General features: G+C 44.1%; 2 protein-coding genes across 3 annotated transcripts in view; one reads left to right on the top strand and one right to left on the bottom strand.

Annotated features, from left to right (window-relative positions):
* Positions 1-1,079: 1,079 nt before the first annotated feature.
* TXNDC9 (thioredoxin domain containing 9) lies at positions 1,080-8,845 on the bottom strand. Of its 2 annotated transcripts, none has more exons than XM_057422246.1 (4): positions 8,590-8,845; positions 6,307-6,425; positions 4,127-4,381; positions 1,080-1,435 (listed from the first exon to the last, which is right to left on the bottom strand). In XM_057422246.1, exons 1-4 carry the CDS (start codon positions 8,788-8,790, stop codon positions 1,318-1,320), a joined length of 693 nt encoding a protein of 230 aa, XP_057278229.1. In that variant the 5' UTR covers positions 8,791-8,845; the 3' UTR covers positions 1,080-1,317. The 2 variants fall into 2 exon arrangements, with proteins under 2 accessions (XP_057278229.1, XP_057278228.1); XM_057422245.1 differs by having other exon boundaries at positions 8,602-8,808.
* Positions 8,846-11,411: 2,566 nt separating this feature from the next.
* Positions 11,412-22,020, top strand: part of EIF5B (eukaryotic translation initiation factor 5B) — a 40,440-nt gene continuing 29,831 nt past the window's right edge. The window contains exons 1-2 of the mRNA XM_057422166.1: positions 11,412-11,637; positions 11,992-12,097. Coding sequence (XP_057278149.1) covers positions 11,598-11,637; positions 11,992-12,097 — 146 coding nt within the window. The 5' untranslated portion in view covers positions 11,412-11,597. The remainder of the gene's footprint in view (positions 11,638-11,991; positions 12,098-22,020) is intronic.

Here is a 22,020-nt window from a genome sequence, read left to right as displayed (position 1 = left end):
CAAGTGTTCTCCACTACAAGGTAGCAAGACCAACTAGACCCACTTCACCACTTTTTGGACCAACTGGATTCAAAGTACCACCTCAGAAGGGTCCTTCAGCACAAAGCAAACTATTTTTTTTTTTTTCCTCAAAATGAAAAGAACAATCTTCAACTCTTCACTTAGCCAGAAATTTTGCATTGTGTTCCAAGGAAATCCTCCCTTGAAAACTCTGTCCATTACTAAAGAACAGTACACAGTATACAGCTCTATAGCTAAACTTAACAGATCAAGGTTTCTCCCAAGCACTTTTCTCTATTCTACTCTCTTGTACAAAGCACCTGCTATAAAATCCACACATTCACAACCACAGAATTATACAAACCCGTGAACAAGGCTATTTTTCAATATGCTTGTTGCTATGTGCTATTACCCGCTGTATCAGCTTTAACATGCAGCATACGTAGATGGTAAAAGGGCATTTCTCTTGACCATCTATTTCAGAATTCACAGAGGTTACGACTGTTTTTACAACTTATAGTGCAACGTAGTTTAGTTATTTAGTATCATGATATGGCACCATAAGATAAGCAATCATTTGTTAAAATGCATAATTCCTTTACTGATAGGTAATAATAGATTTTAAAAGACAACTGGAGAGGATCTGATAGGGAAAAATCTTTTTTAAAAGTGTCTATTATCTCCTTTAATGAAGAAAATCAGCAAATTAAAAAAAAGCCCTCGAACTGTCAGATTCAAGAAAGGCAATAAAAAGTAGTTCTTCACACAGCAGTTAAACTGTAGGCTCCTTGCCATATGATATGGATGCTAGGATATTATGAGGATTTAAAGAGATCTTTTTTCCATGATTTTAACCAGCAAATGCTCTCAGATGTGGAGTTCCCCGCACCACAGACTGCTTCAAGTATATTCTGGGAAAGCATTATTATCTTCTCACTGTTTTTATTCTTCGCTGTGCATCTGCTTTTGGCCACTGACACTGGATGCCGGGCCAGAGGGACCTTTGGTGTGACTTGGTACAGTTGTTTCTAACAGTTACTTCAAAACTCTTCAGAAACTTATACTTGAGACAAAGTTCATCATTTGCCACAGTATTTAATTAGAAGGACTCAGATTTTTTAATTACAAATGACTTCCAAAAGAGGAAAAATAAAATAGTTAAGCTTTTTTCTGCTATGACTCAGTTGTATAAAACTGTATAGAAAAATGAGCATTATGTGCAGATGTAATGAAAAGCAGTAAGCTGTATAAAAAACATTCTTAGAAATGTACCAAGCATAAACAAAAGATGACTTATAAATACATATAGCTGCCATTCTAGTCATCATCAGAATCTGAATCATATTTCTTTCCTCTTATGGTCTTCTTATCCAACTTTGTAAAGCTTGTTCCAAATTTCTTTTGACTTTGAAAAGGTGGGTCCATCAAGTTACCACTAGAGAAAAAAAGAGTAAGACATGTTGATTAAAGCCATATTCATACAGACAGTAAGTAGCAGCTCTCATTACCTGTTTCTTCAGAAAAACGTTGTAAGAGAACACAACCGCTACTCCCTACAGCCACCCTAAGCAGCATTGCAGTGTTGCTGGCATAGCACATCCTGGCCTGGGTAACTGTACTTAGGAGTGTGCACATAAACAGCAGCTGTGAGTAGGGCTCTAGAGAAAAAAAAAAAAAAAAAAAGGAAAAAAACCTATGTGAAATGGCTTTTGCTGCAAACTAAAGACATCCATCTGCCAGACTACAAGGCGGCCCTTAGTGACATGGCTTATGGTAGACTTGGCAGTCCTGGGGTAACAGTTGGACTTGATGACCTTGAAAGTCTTTTCCCACCTAACTGATTAGGCAGTAACCAGGGAATTAGAGAGACTTTTCAACACAAATGAGAAGCCAGACGTACAGAAGCAGCTAAAATTTCGTAACGGGACTTTAGAGTAGAAACATATAAACTGGGTTTTGTACTGCCAAAAGTCACTGTTTACATTCCTAGCCAGACAGAGCAGCTTCTCCGCTGGATACTGCACTCCAGCTAGCAGACTATGGAAGGATTCATAGTGTGAATGCAAGACCTTGTAGGGTTCCCTCACCAGTGTGCACATCCGCGGCTTGTTGGGAACAGCAGGCATTTGCATAAAGCTGGAGCACCTACATCTCCTACAGGAGGGGCTATGCCTGCCCCTTGCTTGGAAAAGCGTGTGCATGCTTTCACTCACATCACCTGTGAGGGGTTTGCATCTTATTATCAGTAAGTGAGCAATTAGAACCATATGGAAGTAGCTATGAAAGGTTGTTTAGAAATGTGTAGGTATTAACATTTTGCAAATAACATTTTGTTGATACTAATCGTGAATCAACAGTTCACTGATTGCCAGCTAACCACGTCAGTAATAAGCCGATATACCACGTGAATCCTGATTTTAGTCAAACAATGTGACCTAACAGTTTGTTATTTTTTTTTCTTTCCCTAAATATAGTATATCCTTTTACCATCTACCTATCCCACAGGTTGAAGGAAAAGAACTGTTTCTAGGCTCTGAGAAGGACTATCTCCTTTCAGGAGCTCCAGAGCATGGGACATTACAATCAGAGTGTGGAAATGCAACACTTGTACACGAATGCTTCCAACAGATCTCCTGGGCTATGTAGATGTTTTGCAAAGCCAGGGTACCAAACTCAGGACCTGGCAAAATGAACAAAGATCAAAACTTCCCCACTTCACAATGAGCTCCAAGAGTGGAATACACATGTCTAGCTTGGTACAACTCCACTGAAAGACTTATCCTATAAAAGGCTGTTGCTGTCCAGAATATACTACCCAAACCGTCTTTGACGCCTCTGTGTATTTGCTCGTTTCTGAACTTGTTAACACCTTTTTGAAATACAGATTTCTATTTCAGTCATTTTATCTGAAGTTCCAACAGCTACTAAAATGAACAGCAGTTTCTTTAAGATACAATACTTCTTCCAAAAATTTGGAAATTAGAGACGGAAATAAACTCAGGTAATTAATTTAAAATAATAATGTACACCCCAGAAACATCCAAAATAAAAGAGCAAAATTAACTTAAAAAGATAATGTTTTAGCCACACTGGAAAGCAAAGCAGAAAGTTCTGGTAAGTTATTCTCCTGTAAAATTAGGCTATTGTGGTGAGAGTTATCTACTACTACCTTCTATTCTGCAGTCTTAAATGTGGGATTTCTGATAATTATATTGTAGTGCTACACAAATGATTTATTTGCACTTCTGCAACTTGCTTTCACTTCTTGTACTGTTTATTGAAAACCAGAATTCATATTCATGTATGCAGTATGGACTAGGATGCACTTTAAGGGTAACTTGCTACATTTTCTGATGGATTAAAAATGCTCAAACTTTATGTGTGACACATAAGATTCTACAGCTGATTTAGAAAGGATTCCATGAGATGCATGACTCCTAAAGGCCACATCAAAGCATCATAGCTACTTCATACACCTCAGGGCCAAGAACTGGGTTTATTTTTGTTACTGTACAGAAAGGACAACACAATGGTCATTACAATGTCTCAGTACTCAGACAAGGAGATACTTCTTTCCCTTGCCAAATACAGAGATTAAACAACTGGATTTAATTCTTGTGTGTCATAGAATCATAGAATAGTTAGGGTTGGAAAAGATCATCTACTTCCAACCCCCCTGCCATGGGCAGGGACACCTCACACTAAACCATGCCACCCAAGGCCCTGTCCAACCTGGCCTTGAACACCGCCAGGGATGGAGCATTCACAACCTCCCTGGGCAACCCATTCCAGTGCCTCACCACCCTTACAGTAAAGAACTTCCTCCTTATATCCAATCTAAACTTCCCCTGTTTAAGTTTAAACTCATTGCCCCTTGTTCTATCACTACAGTCGCTGATGAAGAGTCCCTCCCCAGCATCCCTATAGACCCCCTTCAGATACTGGAAGGCTGCTATGAGGTCTCCACGCAGCCTTCTCTTCTCCAGGATGAACAGCCCCAACTTCCTCAGCCTAGTGCCAGTTGTATACAATGTATCAAAGACACAAAATATTACAGATCCTCCTGTCTGCAAGCACCTTCTTACACTGGATCTGAAAATAAAACAATCACAACCCAGTTAATTACCTGTAATTAATTACATCTGCACAGCCTAATCTCCATTCTAAGGTCTCTGTAGTGAAGTCATCAGTGTTACCAAGATCAGTGAAACCCACAACATAGTCCTGCGTTTTTCCATCTTTTACCAGTGCTAGAGTGGGAAGTACTTTGATGCGCAGTCTCTCACACAAGAAAGGAGACTTTTCAGCATTTAATTTCACAAATTTTGTCTCAATGTGCTTTTTTGCCAATACAGTCAAATGCCTGTCCATTATTTGGCACCTGTGAAAAAAACCCAAAACACATAAAAGTGTTAGACTCAATAAGCTGAAGAATGAGCATTTTAGAGAAAGTTTGAACAGTGAAGAGCTAATTCTACCACATTAACTCCTCAGATACGACCCTTGTAATTAAGAATTTAGTTTAAAGAGAAACTGTGTTTCAAAGGTAGCTGAATTTGATGACTATTAGAGTAACAGCCTGGAGCACCTTTATTGCACAATTACACCATCCATTTCTCTAATTCCTTCCTAATTACTCCCACATACATCTGAAGGCCTCTCTCGTTTCTTGAGGCCTGCATTTATTGATGAAGTTTCCCTCCGACTCCTGCTCTAGCTCACAGCCTGTCAGCTAGAAAAATCCCTCTACAAGAGCCTTCATGTTGCCAGAAAAGTGCTCTCAAAATGCTGCAGCACTTTGGTGTTTTTCAGTCACCACCCCCACAACTGAGATGTGGTAACTCACTGTACAGGAAAATAAGCTATCTGCACAGTCTGCTTCAGTAGTGCTACAGACAAAAATAGTTCATTTTTCTATTGCAATGGAACAGGAATGAGCATACAATTATTTTCAGCTAAGGGACAGTGACATGAACTGTTCAAAATACTTGTCAGATGGCAGAGGTCTGTAGACCTGTCATCTGCAACCTCAGCTTTCTGGATTGTCTTCTTTAAAAGGTTTGACTTAGCTGCATGAACTCTGTGATGCGACTGTCCCTCAACTCCAGAGGAGAGCCAAGCATATCAAAAAGCTGGAGTGGGCAAGGATGAAAACAGCTTGATAGTGTGGCTGGTAAACCTGACACACTAGGTTCAAGCTAGTTGTCAGCATGATACATTTTACAAAGAACTTTCTCTTAAGTTCTTTCTGCTGAGTATATAGACTTTATTGATTCATGAAACTAGAAAACAAACAACCTAAACCTGTTCTAATCTACTTTATCTTCAGAGATAGTCTTTCAACTCCTTTAAGAAAAAGCTAGTCAGATACAACTGCTTCACGTATTTCTGAAGCTTCAATGCTTAACTTAGAAAACGTAGGATACAGATGCCTCGCTTTGACATAATGCAGCTTTGACCTCTTTCAGTTTCTCACATTGAGGCTGTTTCAGCTTATATATATTCTATAAACTAGAGAGAACATAACACCTTGGGTGGGGGGTAGCATGACCAACCAACACCAAAACCAGGACAACTGGCTCTTCCTTCAACAAACTACTTTTACTTTGCAACTGCATTTTAACAGAAGATACTAAGACAGACCCACTGAGGAACAGCCTACAACCCGGAACTTCCAACATTCTTCCAAGGAAGTGGGAGATATTATTTTAGATTCCAGTTCTGAGTCAGGACATATTCTCAGGGCTAGGCATCTCGTACCCTGGAAGTGTGACATAATCACAAGGGCACAGGCAAAAAGGGAAAGCAGCTGAGCTGCAACTGGTATCCACATCCTCTCAAAGTAAAAGGTTAAACTCTGAAAATGTCAGAACTGTCCAGAGCAACCAAAGCAATTTTTTGAAATGTTGCTACCATATAATCACTACATTCAGAGACATGGCTCCCTCAAACTAAAACAATGAAACACAGCACTCTCCCAAATATGGTCAAAGAAGTTATACATTTATATTCTAATGAACTACTTAAGTATTAATTGTTGTCAAATCATGTAAAGATTAACTGGAATGGGAAAAAAATTAAAAATCAAATGTTTTGAGAAGAGAATGAGAATTGGAAAATGAAGGAATCTGATTATTTTAAAAATACCTATTTATTTGTGAAATTTGAAAGAACAAAAGAACATGTCTGTTTCTGTAGACACTGCACTGCACCAGCTACCAAGAAGGAGAAACATGACTGCTACTGCTGAACCCAGGACAACATCTATAAACAAAAGGTTTCTTGAGCACAGCTTATTTACTATACCTGAATGTTGTATCCCTATAGAAATGGCACACCACGTTTTTACTTTCTTTGACTTCTTGGAAAAAGTCTCTCTCGCTTGGGATTTCTCTGTATTCTCCATGTCCTTTTGAAAGCCACTCCTTTTGGAAAACATAAGAGGAAATAATTAGTATGGATTATGTTAGTCCTGCACCTACATGCAAAATGTACAGCTTTTAAGAAAAATTAAAGATGGGACCTGCAGTGGAAACCCATTTCATAGAAGGAGAAACAAATTACTTCTCCCCTTCAGATCTGTCTTGAAAATATACAAATGCCACCAGGCTAGGCAATACTTCTGGGTTGCCTCTTTCTCAGCAAGAGATAGGTGGTTCAGCAGTAAGGCAGTCTTACCTATTAGGCAATACAAATCTTGCAGAGCTGCATAAATTTCTACAGTGCAGCCTTTCAGTAAGGCTAGACTAGTTCAGAGAGAACCAATGACAGAAAACGCAGCAATTGAAAACTGCTAATCAACAGCTTGGGCTACTCTCTCTACAATGTTTTTGTACACTCACAGAACTCTTGTCCAGAACTGATTCAAGTCATTACATGTTTTAAAATAGATTTCTTCCATTTTTTAACTAAGAAAAAAAAAAGGGGGGGGGGGGGGAAGAAAGCCTGCCAACTCACCTGCAGCAAATTACGTTTATGTGTCACAAAACAGATACTGAAGGTACCTTAGTATGAGCTAGGCTTCCAGAGAACCATTCAGGAAACGCATGCACATCATTAATCAGAAAATGTACGGAAAAACAAAATTTCACAACCAGGCAACTTCACCTGTCTGATTAGGTGTACAAATACAGTCTAGAAAAAGCTAATGCACTTAAGAAACAAGGAGCTTCTACAATACTGAAAGTTAATAACTAAAACAACTACAGACTAAGCTGAATTATTAGAAGTAGCGCAGTATGACAAGACTTGACAAAAAACTTTTCATTTCTAATGGGGGGTGGTGGGAAAGAAGTATAGATAAATCACTGTTCTTGATCTTGCAGTTCTGTCTTAGCAGAGTGGCAAGAAAAAATATCCAAGCAAACGAAAAATATCCTTTAAGTTATATTAGCATAGAACAAAATCTCCTGGACGTTGTACAGAGGTATGACCACATGAAGACGTCATCATGATGCAAATCAAAAAATGACTTATTCATCAGTGGATATGCATTACTTCCCCTCTGCTTCCAGGCCAGTGTGGCAGCACACACCTTTTACAGGGTAGTATGCTACTTCAAATTTGTATTTGAAAATGCATGAGAACAGTGACTTAAGATCAACTGACATAACCAAGTTTTTGCATAAGAACTACCACATGTTCACATCCAAATGTTATGACTTCTGAAAAAGGAAAACACTAGAATAAACTGAACTTTTGAAGACAAGCAAATAGTATGCCACCTTCTCTACTTCCATGTTTAGATTATCAAAGCCACTAACCCTGCCACCCTCCAGCATACCAACTATGCCATGTCATTTTACTGCATTCCCATTTCAGTGCATGGCATTAGCTTTTATGCGTTCCATAATGGCTAGAACATCTCTTTCAACCCAGTCACCTTCTCCCCCGACCCCTTCTATTTCTTTGTTTTGGTTTTGCTTAGATGGAGTAAGCTAAGAAACCTATGGCTTCCCTACTCCCAATTCAGACTGTGAACTATGTTCAAAGAGACTTTTTGGGGAGCACAAAGACCACAGTTTAGCATGAGACACCAGGGAGCAAAGCAGTATTTCTTTCCTGTAAGAAGAAATGAGCAGTCATACAAAGGCATGTCATTGGGTTAGGACTGTGACAAATGATTTCACCCTAGTAACAAGGAAAAGCTCTGTATCATTCTTCTACCCTTAAGAGAATGGCATGCATCACTTACATGCCATAAGTAACAACCTCCTGATTTCGGAAGCTTAAGGGGCCTAAAGGCTTATGATTAGATTGCTTACAACACTTGTGTTTCCAGACAGCAATGGTCAGTGAATAAAGACACACACAAATCTTTGTACGAAACTCTTTACCCTATCCTTATTGTAAAGGACCACAGAGGCTGCTCTCAGCTCCTGTTAAAAAACTCAAAGCATGCACACATTGACAGATATTTGCTTTCCTGGGTAACTTAAAATTAGTAAGAACAGAAAGGTGAGGAAGAAATAAAAACCCCACCCAAAGAGGAAAAACCCAAACAACTCCAAGCCACTTAATTCACATGCAAAATTTCCCTAAGATTTCCAGGAAGTCTGTTACACTGTATACATCAAGAGTCTATACTACTGCAGGAATGACCTGTTTCTGCTGCTGGGCCTTTTTTAGTGCCTCAAGCCTCCTTTGTTTAAGGCGTTCCAATTCATCTTCATCCATCTGGTCCAGCTTCTGCATTTCAGCATCCAGGTGTTCTTCCACAACCTTGGTAGTCTGAAGGATTTCATTCTCCAGAACTTTTTGAAGTATGTCAACAGAGGTATCAGCAGCCATCTTTAACTAGAAAGTGATCTCTTCAGAGCTGTAGGAATAGTGATACATGGAATTAACATTTATACAAACACTTAATTAAAAGCCTGACCTCTTTTACTTGCAGTTCACATTGCAGAGAAACAAAATGCTATGCTATTTGAAGATAACAGATTGTTCTTTTCTATAGTGCAACTCCCCCTGGAAAATACTTTTTCATTGAACACAGATGGCAACAAAGATACCAGTCAAGCCCTATTCTCTCAGTCCCAAAAGCAGTTATTGAAAGCACAAAGGAACTGGAAATTACTTGTCAATATAAAGAAGTAGAATTCATCAGTTCCAAAGAACTCTCAGGCCAATCCAGATCCACGTACCTTTAATAAATATTCTGAAACTAGAAGATATAATCGGAAAGCTCCAAGCTGATGAGAGGAGGTATAAGATGTCCCAGAGTAAGTCAAAGCAATGGTCAGTCTGTAGGTAGCCATCAAAAGTTTAAAAGCAGTTACTTTAAGTACCTGATGCAGATTAACATATCTAAATCCAAATTAACACTCCTCAGCTAAAAGAAAGACAAGGTGCTCAACAGCAAATGCTTTAGGCCAGTACACTGCTTCAGGCCAGTACACTGCTTCAACTAGTACAACAAAACTGCTACTGGAAACACCGGCCTATGGCAGCTAGCAAAAGGATTTAAAAACCCCCAACAACTACCTAACTGATGTGAGAAGAAACACAGCTGAAATCATTCCTCTGTAAAGGTCTTCCTGCCCAAACACTTCAAAATGCACAAGATACCAAGACTGGGGTTCATGAAGAGCTGGGACAATGTAATTGATTGTTCTCGCCAATAATCTTACACTACAAAAAAACATTATTGCCATGAATGATGGTTTTGAAATGGGGGCAGTACACAGTCACCCTAATCAGATTCTCAACCTGCAGGCCATAGATTTGATGTGAATTTGGGTTCCAGATTACTCTTGGCTGTATTTCAAACCAGCCAAACTAATTGGCTTTGTAAAACACCTTGCATGCCGAGGCAAGAAAGCTTTTTATATAGCGATGGGCAAAGTATCAACATCACAGCAGCACTCCAAATGCAAAACAACCTCAGCAGTGCTGACCCTGTTGACACACTCCACACGTGTCACTACCACGCTTGCTCTGACCTGCAGCGCCTCATCTTGACTCCCTCTCACTGACGCTGCTAACTACCAAGTCTCTCCATAAATGTTTCCTATCTCCTTTCTTGCCTTTACATAGGAAATAAGAAGCTTGCTAGCGCACCTCGGAAGCCGCTAGGTATTCAGGGGAGAGAGGGAATCCTGCTCAGCTGAGGCAGACTCCTCCTCCAAGCAAACAGGAAGGAAAACATAAAAACACCAGCCAATGCCCACCACAGCCTGAGGCCCCCAGAGGGCTCCCGGCTCCTCCAGCCCCGGAAGCCTCGGCGCCAATAAGCATTTCCTACTCTGCAAGGGGGTGCGCCCGAGGCTGGCTCCCGAGGGGGCTCAGCAACGCTGACGGGGTCCTGCCCTCTCTGCTACAGAGGGACGCCGGGGGCCCGACCCACGGCCCGTAACGGGGCCGAGGTGCGCCGCGGGGTGAGGAGGACCCGCACTGCGGAGCCGTTACAAAGAACGGACCCGCGCGCGCACACACACACCCACCCATCCAGCTTCTTAGGAGCTATCCAGGGAAAGCCTCACCCTCTCCCAGCCCCGCTGCCCCCCACCACAAGCGGCCAGAGCCACGGAACTCAAACCCCACTCACGCCTCCTCTTCCACGTCTATCCTCCGCTGCCGCGCACAGCACGCCCCCCTACCCCACTCCCCGCCTCACACAGGCCGCACCCCACCGAAGTCTCGCGAGAGCGTACGCAGCGCTGGCCACTGCGTTCCCTGATAGCCTAACGCGCATGCGCCGCTGTGGGTGGGTGGGAGTCGCACCAGCCGCTAAAGGCCGGGCGGGCGGGGTTTAGTGTGTCTGCCCAGCGGCAGGGGCGGGGCTCAGCCGCGGTTCCAGCCCGACGGGACTTACCATTGCAGGGGCAGTGTTCTGTCCGCTCCCGTCCTGTTCCTTTCCGTTAGCAATCGCTCTCCTCCCGGCCTTGCGCACCGGCTTATCTCTGTCTTCCCCTCTTGTGACCCGCCCGACGGAAGCGTCGGAACACGGGCCGAGCGATTCTGGGGAGGGACAGGATGCACCCCGTCGCTGCGGAGCCCCGCCCATTCCCTCCACTCGGTGTGAGGCGGTAGTGAACGGCTCTCGAGTGATGCCGCCGGCGGGAGTTGGGGGGTACTGCTGTTTCCTTCCTGGGGGACTCCTCGTGGATTTCTTCTCGGGGTTGGGGCATGTGAGGCCGAGCTCCCGCAGGGAGTCGGGGCGCGGCAGGGTCATAACGGCCGGGATCTGCGGGGTTAGGCCCCTCGAGTGACGCCGTGAGGTAAGGGCGCCTCGGTGAGGGCAGGTGGGGCTCGGGCGGGCTCTCCTGCAGGCCTGGTGAGAGCAGGAGGGCCGTGCTGGAGTGGCAGGGGCTTGTCTCTGCTGCTCTTGTTGCAAGTGCGCTGGAAGATGCGCACATTTAAATAACAGGATATTAAAGTGTGATTAAAAAAAAAATCCCAAGTGTTCTGCTTTCTTGTTTCCTGGAAATCTGATTTACCAGTACTGAACTATGCTGATGGGGAAGGTGGGGCGGGAAGATAAACTTCTGGTCTTATCTGCAGTCTGCTGGGTGCCCGAGGTGGGAAGGCTGATAAGGAGTACAGCTGTATGAAGGTGGAGAAAAGTAGGAATTGAGGGCTTTGGGGAGAGAAACAAGATGGAGGTGGTGATCCTGAGGCTAGAAGATGAAGAGAACAGTGAGGCTTGCTCTGTCTGCCAATAAAATTAACGGGGCTATGACTTTGATTCATGCTTTGCCGAGAAAGGTTGGACCAGGTGATTGTTGAGGTCCCTTCCAACCTGGTATTCTATGATTCTGTGACAATGACAGAAAATGTGCTGCTCTCGAAGCATATTAAATACTGTAATATCCGAGATCCCCATCATCACTGTTATTCCTGCCCCATCTTTCTTTGCTCTTGAGAAACATTACCAAGAGGAGATGGGGTTGTAACTGAGAGCCTCCCCCCTGCTGTAATACTCAGTGCTGAATGTCTGACTTCTGTGACCCATGTCTGTGAGTCTACATCCTGTCTTCTCCTGTCCCACAGCAGCACTGTTCAGTCTCCCCTGCAAGAGAATGCAGCACTGTTTCAGCTCCTGTACTGTTTCTTGGAGGGGAGAGGGAGAAAAATCTCTGTATGCTGAGAAAATGTGGTGATGAGGGAAGGAAACGCTTGGCTGATGTTGCTGCCCAGCAGCCGAGCTCCCTGTCAGTGTACCTCTCCTGTCAATGGAGCTGAGTTTGATCCTTTACACTGAGGTACAACTGAGCCCTGTCTACTCCATGCCCCTGCTTTGGTGGGAGGCCAGGCACCACAGGGCAGATGGTACTGTTTTGTCGTTCACACCTCACCTCCAATGGGGATAAGTGATGGGGATGATGGGCCAGCAAAGCTGTGAGCAGAGGAAAGATACCGAGGTGCATGGAGCAGTGCCCACATCTCAGCTACTGCCTGCTCGCCATGTGCCCTGAAAGCTTTCCTCTTAACCACTCCATTTGCCCAGTTGGACCTAACTGTCCTTTTTGACTCTGGATAAAAGCTTCCCAGATGTGTTTACTTTGGCTATCTGGTCGCTCTTTTTATGGCCAAGCAGGGAGCAAATGCGGCCATTTGGGAAAGTGGGATGGAACCTGCAGATCTGGGGCATTGCTTAGACCTTTGCCAGGGCTGCCTGAAGAATGGAACTGGTGGAAGTAAAGCCGATGTTGCTGTGTCTAGTCAATGCAAACCCTGAGAGCAGCCATCAGGTGTTGGAACAGTCTTCCCAGGGAAGTGGTGGAATCACTGTCCCTGGAAGTGTTCAAAACCCATGCAGATGAGGCCCTCAGTGACGCGGTTTAGTGGTGGTCTTGGCAGTCCTGGCGTGAAGGTCGGACTTCATGATCTTGAAGGCCTATTTCAGCCTAGTTGATGCTATGATTCTTCCCCTCGATCCCCGTCCCGGCAGCGCCGCCTGTTCCCCCTCCGGCCGGCGGGGGGCGCCAGCGCGCGGAGGCAGTGCCCGGCCGGGGAGGCGGTGGCGGCCGCCGGTCGTCGCTGGGCAGGCCGGGACGGCGGTGGAGGTGGAGGTGGGGCTGGGCGGGCGCGTGCGCGACGCGAGTCAGGGGCGGGCGGCGGCGGTGGAGGCGGTGGCTTTCCCCATATGCACGGGTCTGCGCGCAGGCGGGCGGGTAGCGTTGAAGTGTGCGTTAAGCGACGGTGCTGCCGCTATGGGCAAGAAGCAGAAGAACAAGAACGAGGACAGGTAGGGTGGATGACGGCTCTTCGCCTCGGTCCCTTTTCCTGGGCTGCTGACATCGCTCGTGGTGAGCACCGGTGTCGCGGCGCTGAGTCAGGCCTGCAGGGGCTCGCGGCCTCGTCGGAGGTGGCGGGCAGGAGGGGCGCGCTAGGCCCAGCTCGGCCCGGCCGGGCGGACGTTGGCTGGGTGGAAGGCCCGGTCGTGTTTTTCACCTGGTGGAGCGGTACTGGTTGTGCGTGCGGGCCCGGCCGGCACCGGAAGCCTGAGGATACGGCGGGCCCGGCACCGCCGCGCGGGGCGGGCGGGCGGGTGGGTGTCCTGCGGCCGCGGTGGGAGAAACTTGTCGGTTGGCGCTGGAGCGGATGTGTTGTCGCTGCTGCCGCCGCCGCCTCCTTTGCGGTCTCTGCATGCTGCTTCCTTGATCCTCGCCTGGGCTCTCGGGCGCTTGTCCGAGAGCAGTGTCAGCTGACTGCTGGTTGTGAGAGCCGATCTCGGTTGTCAGCTAAAAACAGCTGTTCGGTGCAGTTGCAGTGCCCGAAGTGTTTGGTTTTCATTTCGTTTTTTTTTAATGGGAGACAGTGCTATAGGTCACGCTGTAACTTGGTGACTTGTATATGTTTAATAAATGCAGATGTTGTATATTTTAGTGATTATAAGGAAAGAGGATCACTTCTGTGGTTATGTGCATGTCATCTTGGGTACTGCCCCATCTGTGAACTTTCCTTGTGTGTAAGGATTCTTAGAATGGCAGCTGTATTAACCATATGGAACACTAACTGAATGACATTGTGTGTGTTTACAGTAGTAGGAGAGAACATATTGTTATTTGTCACTATAAGATAATAAAACCAGATACAGAACCAATTTGGAGAGTGGTTTTAATTGTTAATACTGACAAGGAGTTAAATGAAAACTCGTATCTTCAAATGTGTCTGAAGTGGAAATCACAACTTTTCCTTACCTAGACTGCTCAGTTTGTGTATCCTTTTTGGGTCATTGTTTCTGTTATGAAAGTACTTCCTATGATGGCTGTTTCACAAAACAATTTTTTTTTCTCGCTAAGCATTCTTTGCTACCTGTATGTGTATTGTAATAAGATGTTAGTGACTTAAAGTTGTTACATTTTACCGTGTTAGGGTGCAAACTGTTTTAGTTTTTCTGGTCCATTCGGAGTAGTGAGTATGTAACTAGTGAAGTGTTCTGCTTGTCTTGACTGTTTTTCCTTGCACCTTTTGCCATACCATATATGCAGCTTCTTAGTGTCTGTTGTCAGCTTGTATTTCACAGGTATATCTTGGGAGCAGCTCTGTTGAGAAAATGAATCAAGTGTGATTTGGGAAGGAAGAAGGAAGGGTGGATCTTTGTGCTTGAAAGTAAAAGTGGCCTAGTGCTTGTCTTTGCACCTAGTGTGGTAGATGCCAGAGTCGTGCAAAAGCCTTCATGTGTTGAGGCACTGCTGCTCAGGGCTTTTCCGTGACAGTGACTGCTGTGCAGGGATGCTTTGAGAGTCTTGGTGCTACTTGATACCTTATTCTCTTTGTGTATCTGTGCACGTTTCTGTAGCTCTGTAAATTACTGAGCACAGGCCTCTCTTGGGTGCTGTGCACAAAGCCTCATTTGTGCTGAAAAATGGAGGCATACCTTAAAAGAGAGGCCAAGAATTTATTGTTAGAATAATTGAAATCCTGAGAGAGTAATGATTATTAATTCAGATTGTTAGGAAAACAGAGAACAACCATTCAGTTGAAATGGTTGCATTCACCCTCACCGCTGCTCTGAGTTTTAGGATTTCATCCTGGTGATGGTAAGCTGCTGCAGCATGTTACAGCATCAGTGCCCTTCATGAGGAGCAATATGGTTGTTCATGTTGACGGTTTCATCTTCCTCACTCTGGGATCCACCCGAGATGTTTTTATATGCTTGCTAATGTGCCTTTGCTTTTCATTGGTTTGCAGCTTTGTGTCTCATCCAAATATGTAAAAGGCACTGTGTATTAGGTAATGCTTCTTTCTTGTTTGTTACCCCTAAAAATGGTTTTGTCCAGGCCTGCATTTCTCTTGGTCAGTTGCTGGTGAGTTGTGGTATGTCCAGCGCTGAGTCCTGTACAAGCTGTCTTGTTTATCCATGCCTGCACGCCTCTCCTCTCAGCCCTGTGCTTCCACTTCTCAAGGCATCTGCTGCTATATCAGGCCTGTATTTCTCTGTACTACATCATCTCACGCTCACAGGCCCTTGTTCTCATGAGTGACTTCAACCACCCTGACATCTGTTGGAAGGACGGTACGGCCCAGCACAAGCAATCCAGGAGGTTCCTCGATTGTGTAGAAGACAACTTCCTTCTGCAAGTAATAGAGGAGCTGACAAGGAGAGGTGCTATGCTTGACCTCGTGCTCACCAACAGGGAAGGGCTCGTTGGAAATGTGACTCTTCAGGGCAGCCTTGGATGCAGCAATCACAAGATGCTCGAATTTGAGATCCTCAGGACAGTGAGAAGAGCGTGCAGCAAGCTCACTGCCCTGGACTTCAAAAGAGCAGACTTTGGCCTCTTCAGGAACCTGCTTCAGAAGGTTCCATGGGATAGAGCCCTAGAGGGCAGAGGGGCCCAAGACTCTTGGTTGATACTCAAGGATCACCTGCTACAACCTCAGGAGTGTTGCATCCCAACCAGAAGGAAGTGCAGCAGGAGGGCCAGGAGACCTCCTTGGATGGATAAGGAGCTCCTGAGGAAAATTCAGATGAAAAAAGAGGCTTATAATAAGTTGAAGCAAGGACAGGTGGCATGGGAAGAGTACAGGGATGTTGTCTGGGAAGCTAGGGACCTGGTTAGGAAAGCTAAGGCCCAGCTAGAATTAAACTTAGCTAGAGGTATTAAAGATAACAGGAAGGGATTCTACAGGTACATAGCAAATAAAAAACAGACTAGGGAGAACATAGCCCCCCTCAGGAAGCTCTCGGGAGAACTGGCTACACAGGATTTGGAGAAGGCTGAGGTTCTGAATGACTTCTTTGCCTCGGTCTTCACTGGCAAAGGCTCTGACTGCACCACCCAAGTCTTGGAAGGCAGATGCAGGGACTGTGAGAATGAAGACCTTGCGCACACTGTAGGAGAGGAACTGGTTTGAGACCATCTTAAAAATCTGAACGTGCACAAGTCCATGGGTCCTGATGAGATCCATCCGCGGGTCCTGAAGGAGCTGGCAAATGAAGTTGCAAAGCCGCTGGCCATCATATTTGAGAAATCATGGCAGTCAGGTGAAGTTCCCGATGGCTGGAAAAAGGGAAATATAACCCCCATTTTCAAGAAGGGGAAAATGGATGACCCGGGGAATTACAGACCAGTCAGTCTCACCTCTGTGCCTGGCAAAATCTTGGAGCAGATTCTCCTGGATGGCATGCTAAGGCACATGAAAATCAACAAGGTGCTTGGTAACAGCCAGCATGGCTTCACTAAGGGGAAATCCTGCCTGACCAATTTGGTGGCCTTATGTGATGGGGCTACAGAACTGATGGACAGGGGTAGAGCAGTTGATGTCATCTGCCTGGACTTGTGTAAAGCGTTCGACACTGTCCCGCATGACATCCTTGTCTCTAAATTGGAGCGACATCAATTTGATGGACAGCCCACTCGGTGGGTAGAGAACTGGCTGGATGGCTGCACACAAAGAGTTGTAGTCAATGGCTCAATGTCCACCTGGAGACCAGTAATGAGTGGTGTCCCTCATGGATTGGTGTTGGGACCGGTCTTGTTTAGCATCTTCGTTGCTGACATGGACAGTGGGATTGAGTGCGCCCTCAGCATGTTTGCCAATGACACCAAGCTGTGTGGTTCGGTTGATACGCTGGAGGGAAGGAATGCCATCCAGAGGGACCTTGACACACTTGTGAGGTGGGCTGATGCCAACCTCATGAAGTTTAACCATGCCAAGTGGAAGGTCCTACAGCTGGGTTGGGGCAATCCCAGGCACAGCTACAGGTTGGGCAGAGAAGAGATTCAGAGCAGCCCTGTGGAGAAGGACTTGGGGGTGGTGCTTGATGAGAAAATGAACATGAGCCGGCAGTGTGTGCTCGCAGCTCAGAAAGCCAACTGTATCCTGGGCTGCATCAAAAGGAGCGTGACCAACAGGTCAAAGGAGGTGATCCTGCCCCTCTACTCTGCTCTTGTGAGACCTCACTTGGAGTATTGTGTGCAGTTCTGGTGTCCTCAACATAAAAAGGACATGGAACTGTTGGAACAGGTCCAGAGAAGGGCCATGAGGATGATCAGGGGACTGGAGCACCTCCCATATAAAGACAGGCTGAGAAAGTTGGGGCTGTTCATCCTGGAGAAGAGAAGGCTGTGTGGAGACCTCATAGCAGCCTTCCAGCATCTGAAGGGGACCTGTAGGGATGCTGGGGATGGACTCTTCATTAGAGGCTGTAGTGACAGGACAAGGGGTAACGGGTTAAAACTTAAACAGGGGAAGTTTAGGTTGGATATAAGGAGGAAATTCTTTCCTGTTAGGGTGGTGAGGCACTGGAATGGGTTGCCCAGGGAAGTTGTGAATGCTCCATCCCTGGTAGTGTTCAAGGCCAGGTTGGACGAGGCCTTGGGTGATATGATTTAGTGTAAGGTGTCCCTGCCTACGGCAGGGGGGTTGGAACTAGATGGTCTTAAGGTCCTTTCTAACCCTAGTTATTCTGTGATTCTATGACTCTGTTGTTGTAGAGCTGTGAATATCTCATTCTGTACAGAGTGACTGCTTATTACTGCTCTCTATATGAGACTCTGGTTGCAGCCTGCCTAAGTAAACAAAAGTAGAAGCAATTAGGCATAGGCACCTTGGTCAATTAGAGAAGTTGCTGTCACAGCTAAATCAAGGAACAGTTGCAGGCAGGTTAAGAAAAGTTCAGCCAAAGTAGCCCGACAAAGTAGCTGTAGTCCTAAGGCCTTGCAAGTGCAGTGCAGTGCAGAGCTTATTTACTGCTACTAGCAGTGGCAATACAGTGTCACAGGGCTGCCTGACTGTATGGCAATGGGAGAGATGACATGAAAGAATTTAAACAGATACATGTTTGAGAAGGACAGCATGGTTAGACTGGGTGTATGTTATAGTAGAGAGTTTGAGGGGATGGGAGTGAGGATAAACCTGGAAAGCCAGTGATGTTTTGGAATAGGCTCTGCAGAGGTGCTGTGATTATCTGGTGGTGTTAGTTCTAGCTGACATCACTGTGAATGTCAGGTTCCCTCGAGGGAGGGATAGGCTGCATCACATATTTGCATCTGTAGTTTGAGATTGGACTGTAGCATCCACCATCAGTCTCGCTTCAGTTTCCAGTAAAGCGAGAGGAATGGTACTGTGTAATCAAAGGCTTCTTGTCAGTTTTGCGTCTTGCATCTTCAGTTCTGTGACGTGCAGTGTTGTTTACTCTTCCTTTTCCTCTTTCTCCAACAATTCTGTTACAATCCCTTATGTTCCTTTTGACTGCAGCTCCCAAAGCATGTGGCAGCTCATGGGCATAACTTGCAGTGCAGATGCACTTGCATGTGGGAAGATGCACGTGGTGTGTCTGTGTTGTGAATGTTGGTTTGAGAATGGATGTGACAGATTTCCTGCTTGTCTTCTGACATACTGAGCCAAGTTATGGAAGGTACATGTCATCTTTACTCTGCTTTTCTCCCTTTACCCACATAGCTTTGTCTTCTGTTGTGTGGTTTACTCCTCCCTTGTTTCTGCTGAGTACAGAGGAGGTCATACTTACGAGTGTTAATTTATGTTTTGGAAGTGTGCTGGTAAATAAGGGTGAGAATTAATTTTGTCATGGGAGCAAAGTGTAAGTACAAAAGGATAAGATCCAGAGTGAGATGACAGCTGTGGTGAGCAGGGAAAGAATGGTGATGCAAGATTGTTGTCTGCTAGGAATACAGATTGCTGCCTGAACAGATACACCTACAAACCTGTTTCTACTATACCAGTGCTTTTGTTATATTCCTCTTGAACTCTCTTATTGACTCGTGCTGCTTGTTTGCTGTGCATCTGTCAGTAAAGAACATATTTATCTAGAATGGTCAGATACATGGTCACTGCAGGGAAAAACTCAGTGTGCTGTGTAGTAAGTGATACGCTTTGTAAAGGTGGAGAGTGCCTTCGGTCATAAATAGCTCTTAAGCCATGTAGAAGTTTTGCTTCCTCTTTAGAATTTTTATGGTCGTGTTAATCACTCATTTTTGAATGAAATGTCATAGCAAATTAAAAAAAAAAAGGTATCTGAGTTTTCAGGCCTTCCTAATGGAAGAGTAGGTGTTCTAATGTGTAGTCTAGCTCCTCCCAGGAGTGATATTCTTTGGCTCTTGGATACAGCTGTAATGGAAGAAGTTATACCAAGGTTCTACCCTGCTGTCTTTGTGAATTCCATATAGGATTATTATTATTTCTTTTCTAATGTGTGGGAAGAAAGGCTGTTGTAAACTACAGAACTGTGCTTTGAATTTAAGCTTTAAGCTGCTGCTGTAGATTTCCAATTAAGTATGCTATATGGTATAAATTATTTCTGGCATAGGATATGGACCTTTTCCCCTTGATGGTGTTATCTTTTCATGTGTTTTTACTCTTCTCCTAGCTGTAAGTCATCTTTCTCTTAGTAGCTTTCTTTCGTTTCCAGTAGGTAGTCTTTAGGCGTGTTTATTCTTGTGCCCTTTAATATTGTGAACTGTTGCCTAGGCATACTGCTCTGATCATTCATGCATGTTGCTTTAGAAGTTAGAGGTGCCAGCTGTGATTCTGCAGCCAAGAGTGAACACTGCTGCTAAATTAAGACATAGAGTGCTGTTGCTGATGCTATATATTGCTTTCTCTTCTACAAATTAAACTCCTGGCATTGACTACTAGTTGTTCTATTTGGCTCTCTTTTATTAGTCTGTTAAGTAGCATCTTCTTAATGTTGTGTAGGAAAGTTCTGTGAAGGCTAGCAAGCCTTCAGATACCTGTAATTCAGAAACATTCTGTACATTAGAAAACATAACCATATCTGTTCTGAAACATATTTCCACAAGCAGAGCATTTGCAGCTCCATTGAGAGCAGCGTATAAACCCTTGAAATCCCTGTTTTGCAGTTCTCATCTGGAAGATGGTAGGATTTTGTACTGCAAGATGAACTAATGCAAGATAATTTCTCCATTACAGAAGTTTGTTGGCCTGTTCAATGCAAATGTGTATTTCTGTTTTCCCAGCCTGTAGTTATTAATGCAGGCCTTTCATATTCATAGGAAAACTAATTTTATAGGTTTGGATTTTTATTTTTTTTTTTTTAAGCAAAGCATCATTGTAAAAAGACTGTCAATTTTTCAAATATTTGTGGTAATGGTATCACAAACCAAAACCACTGCAGTACACGAAGTAGGTTGTTAGAATCATATTTTCTTGTGGAAATCTGTTTTCTTCATCTATTACTTCCACGAAGGCACTTAAACCTTATGTATAACTAACCTATTTATGAAAAGTATGGAAATAGTACATTGCAAGCCAGAGGAATTGCAGACACTGTTCTTTGATTCTCTGAAGATCTCTGGCAAGCCATGCTCAGAATATAGAGGTTTATGGCAAGTTAAACTTTGCTGCTGTTGTTGACACTCGTTAAACCAGACGAGCTGACAGTTCTACATACCTTTGCTGGTTTTAATTGTCATGTTTTTCTGACTCCGGGCTCATGTGTGTCTCTGTACATTTGTTCTCTACTGTTCATCATTTAAAGCTGCCTAGGAGTGAAGGTTACAGTTTTGGATGAAATCTCCTGTTCAGTAGCTCTTAATGCTTGCATAATGTTCCTGTTCTTCCTCCCTACAGAAAAACAGTCCCTTTGACTGGTGGAGGAAATTATTTTCCTGAACGCAAATTACAGGAACACATAATTAATATAGTTAAGTTTGTCTTGCCAAAAAGGTACAGTGCCATTTGGTCTGAAAGCAGCTGCTGTTTTACAGAAGATGTATGTGTTGATGCATCAGTGTTTGCAGCACTGATGACTTATTGTTCCCGTGTATCGATTTTTCTTTTACGGTAGTCTAGTGGAGATTTTTAACATGCTCTCTTAAAACTGATAGGTGCTTCTTCAGGTAAATTGATGCTGTAAGATGAAGTATGTTTTTTTAATTATAGTTAATGTGGGTGGGCATCCTTTCTGCTTCAGGTTCATAGACAATCTAAAGTGTATTTTATGAAGTGTTCTAAATGGTATTTTTGTGATTAGTTTTGATTTTGTGCAGTAAAATGCATAGGACATGGAAGTTGTAAAACAGTGGACTTGGAGGTAATTTCTGTCATCATTGCACTTCTTCTAAACAGCCAAAACCTGAAAGAACTAGTTCAGTGAGACTGAATGCCAGTTCTTTAGTGTTTCCTATTCCATGCTTTTAGTCACCTAGTTCTATTGGCACCTAAACACTTAAACTGAACCTTGAAGAACTACGGAGCTCTGTGTTGCCTTCTGCTAGCCCCTACAGGAGGTTATGTTGAAGTTCTGCTGTATCTTTGTTTAAATGCAAATTTTAGATTGTAGTGAGTGGGTTTTTTTTTTTGTTGTTGTTTTTATTTTTAAATCTGTGTTGAATAAAGGAGATTTTTCCGTTTTTCTAGGATCTGTTGGGGTTAAAGGTTTTCTATGTCTCTTTCAGACAGTTTTGCTTACCTGTTATGCCACTCTTCTTTTTCCTCAGCCAAACTTGAAAAAGAAGGCATGACTCTTTAATATTAAAAATGGAATCATTGTCTGGGGAGCCTGAGTACAGAGCAGTTATGCTTTTAGTCAAATTTCACTTCCTTGCTGTCTCATGTAATTAGGAAATCTTACCAGCTTCCTTCATC

Source organism: Pezoporus wallicus, unplaced genomic scaffold (genome assembly GCF_028554395.1).
Source record: "Pezoporus wallicus isolate ANWC-B61680 ecotype Strahan unplaced genomic scaffold, APGP_CSIRO_Pwel_v1 contig_5785, whole genome shotgun sequence".
NCBI classification, from domain to species: Eukaryota; Metazoa; Chordata; class Aves; order Psittaciformes; family Psittacidae; genus Pezoporus; species Pezoporus wallicus.
Note: the sequence above shows the minus strand (reverse complement) of the source record. Positions and strands in the feature narration are given on the sequence as shown.

Coding starts and splice junctions, on each gene's coding strand:
- TXNDC9 (XM_057422246.1), bottom strand. CDS start 8,790: ATGGCTGCTGATACCTCTGTTGACATACTTCAAAAAGTTCTGGAGAAT. Junction 6,426..8,589: donor AGAAACAGGTCATTCCTGCA/GTAGTATAGACT, acceptor GTTTTCCAAAAG/GAGTGGCTTTCAAAAGGACA. Junction 4,382..6,306: donor TATAGGGATACAACATTCAG/GTATAGTAAATA, acceptor TTTTTTTCACAG/GTGCCAAATAATGGACAGGC.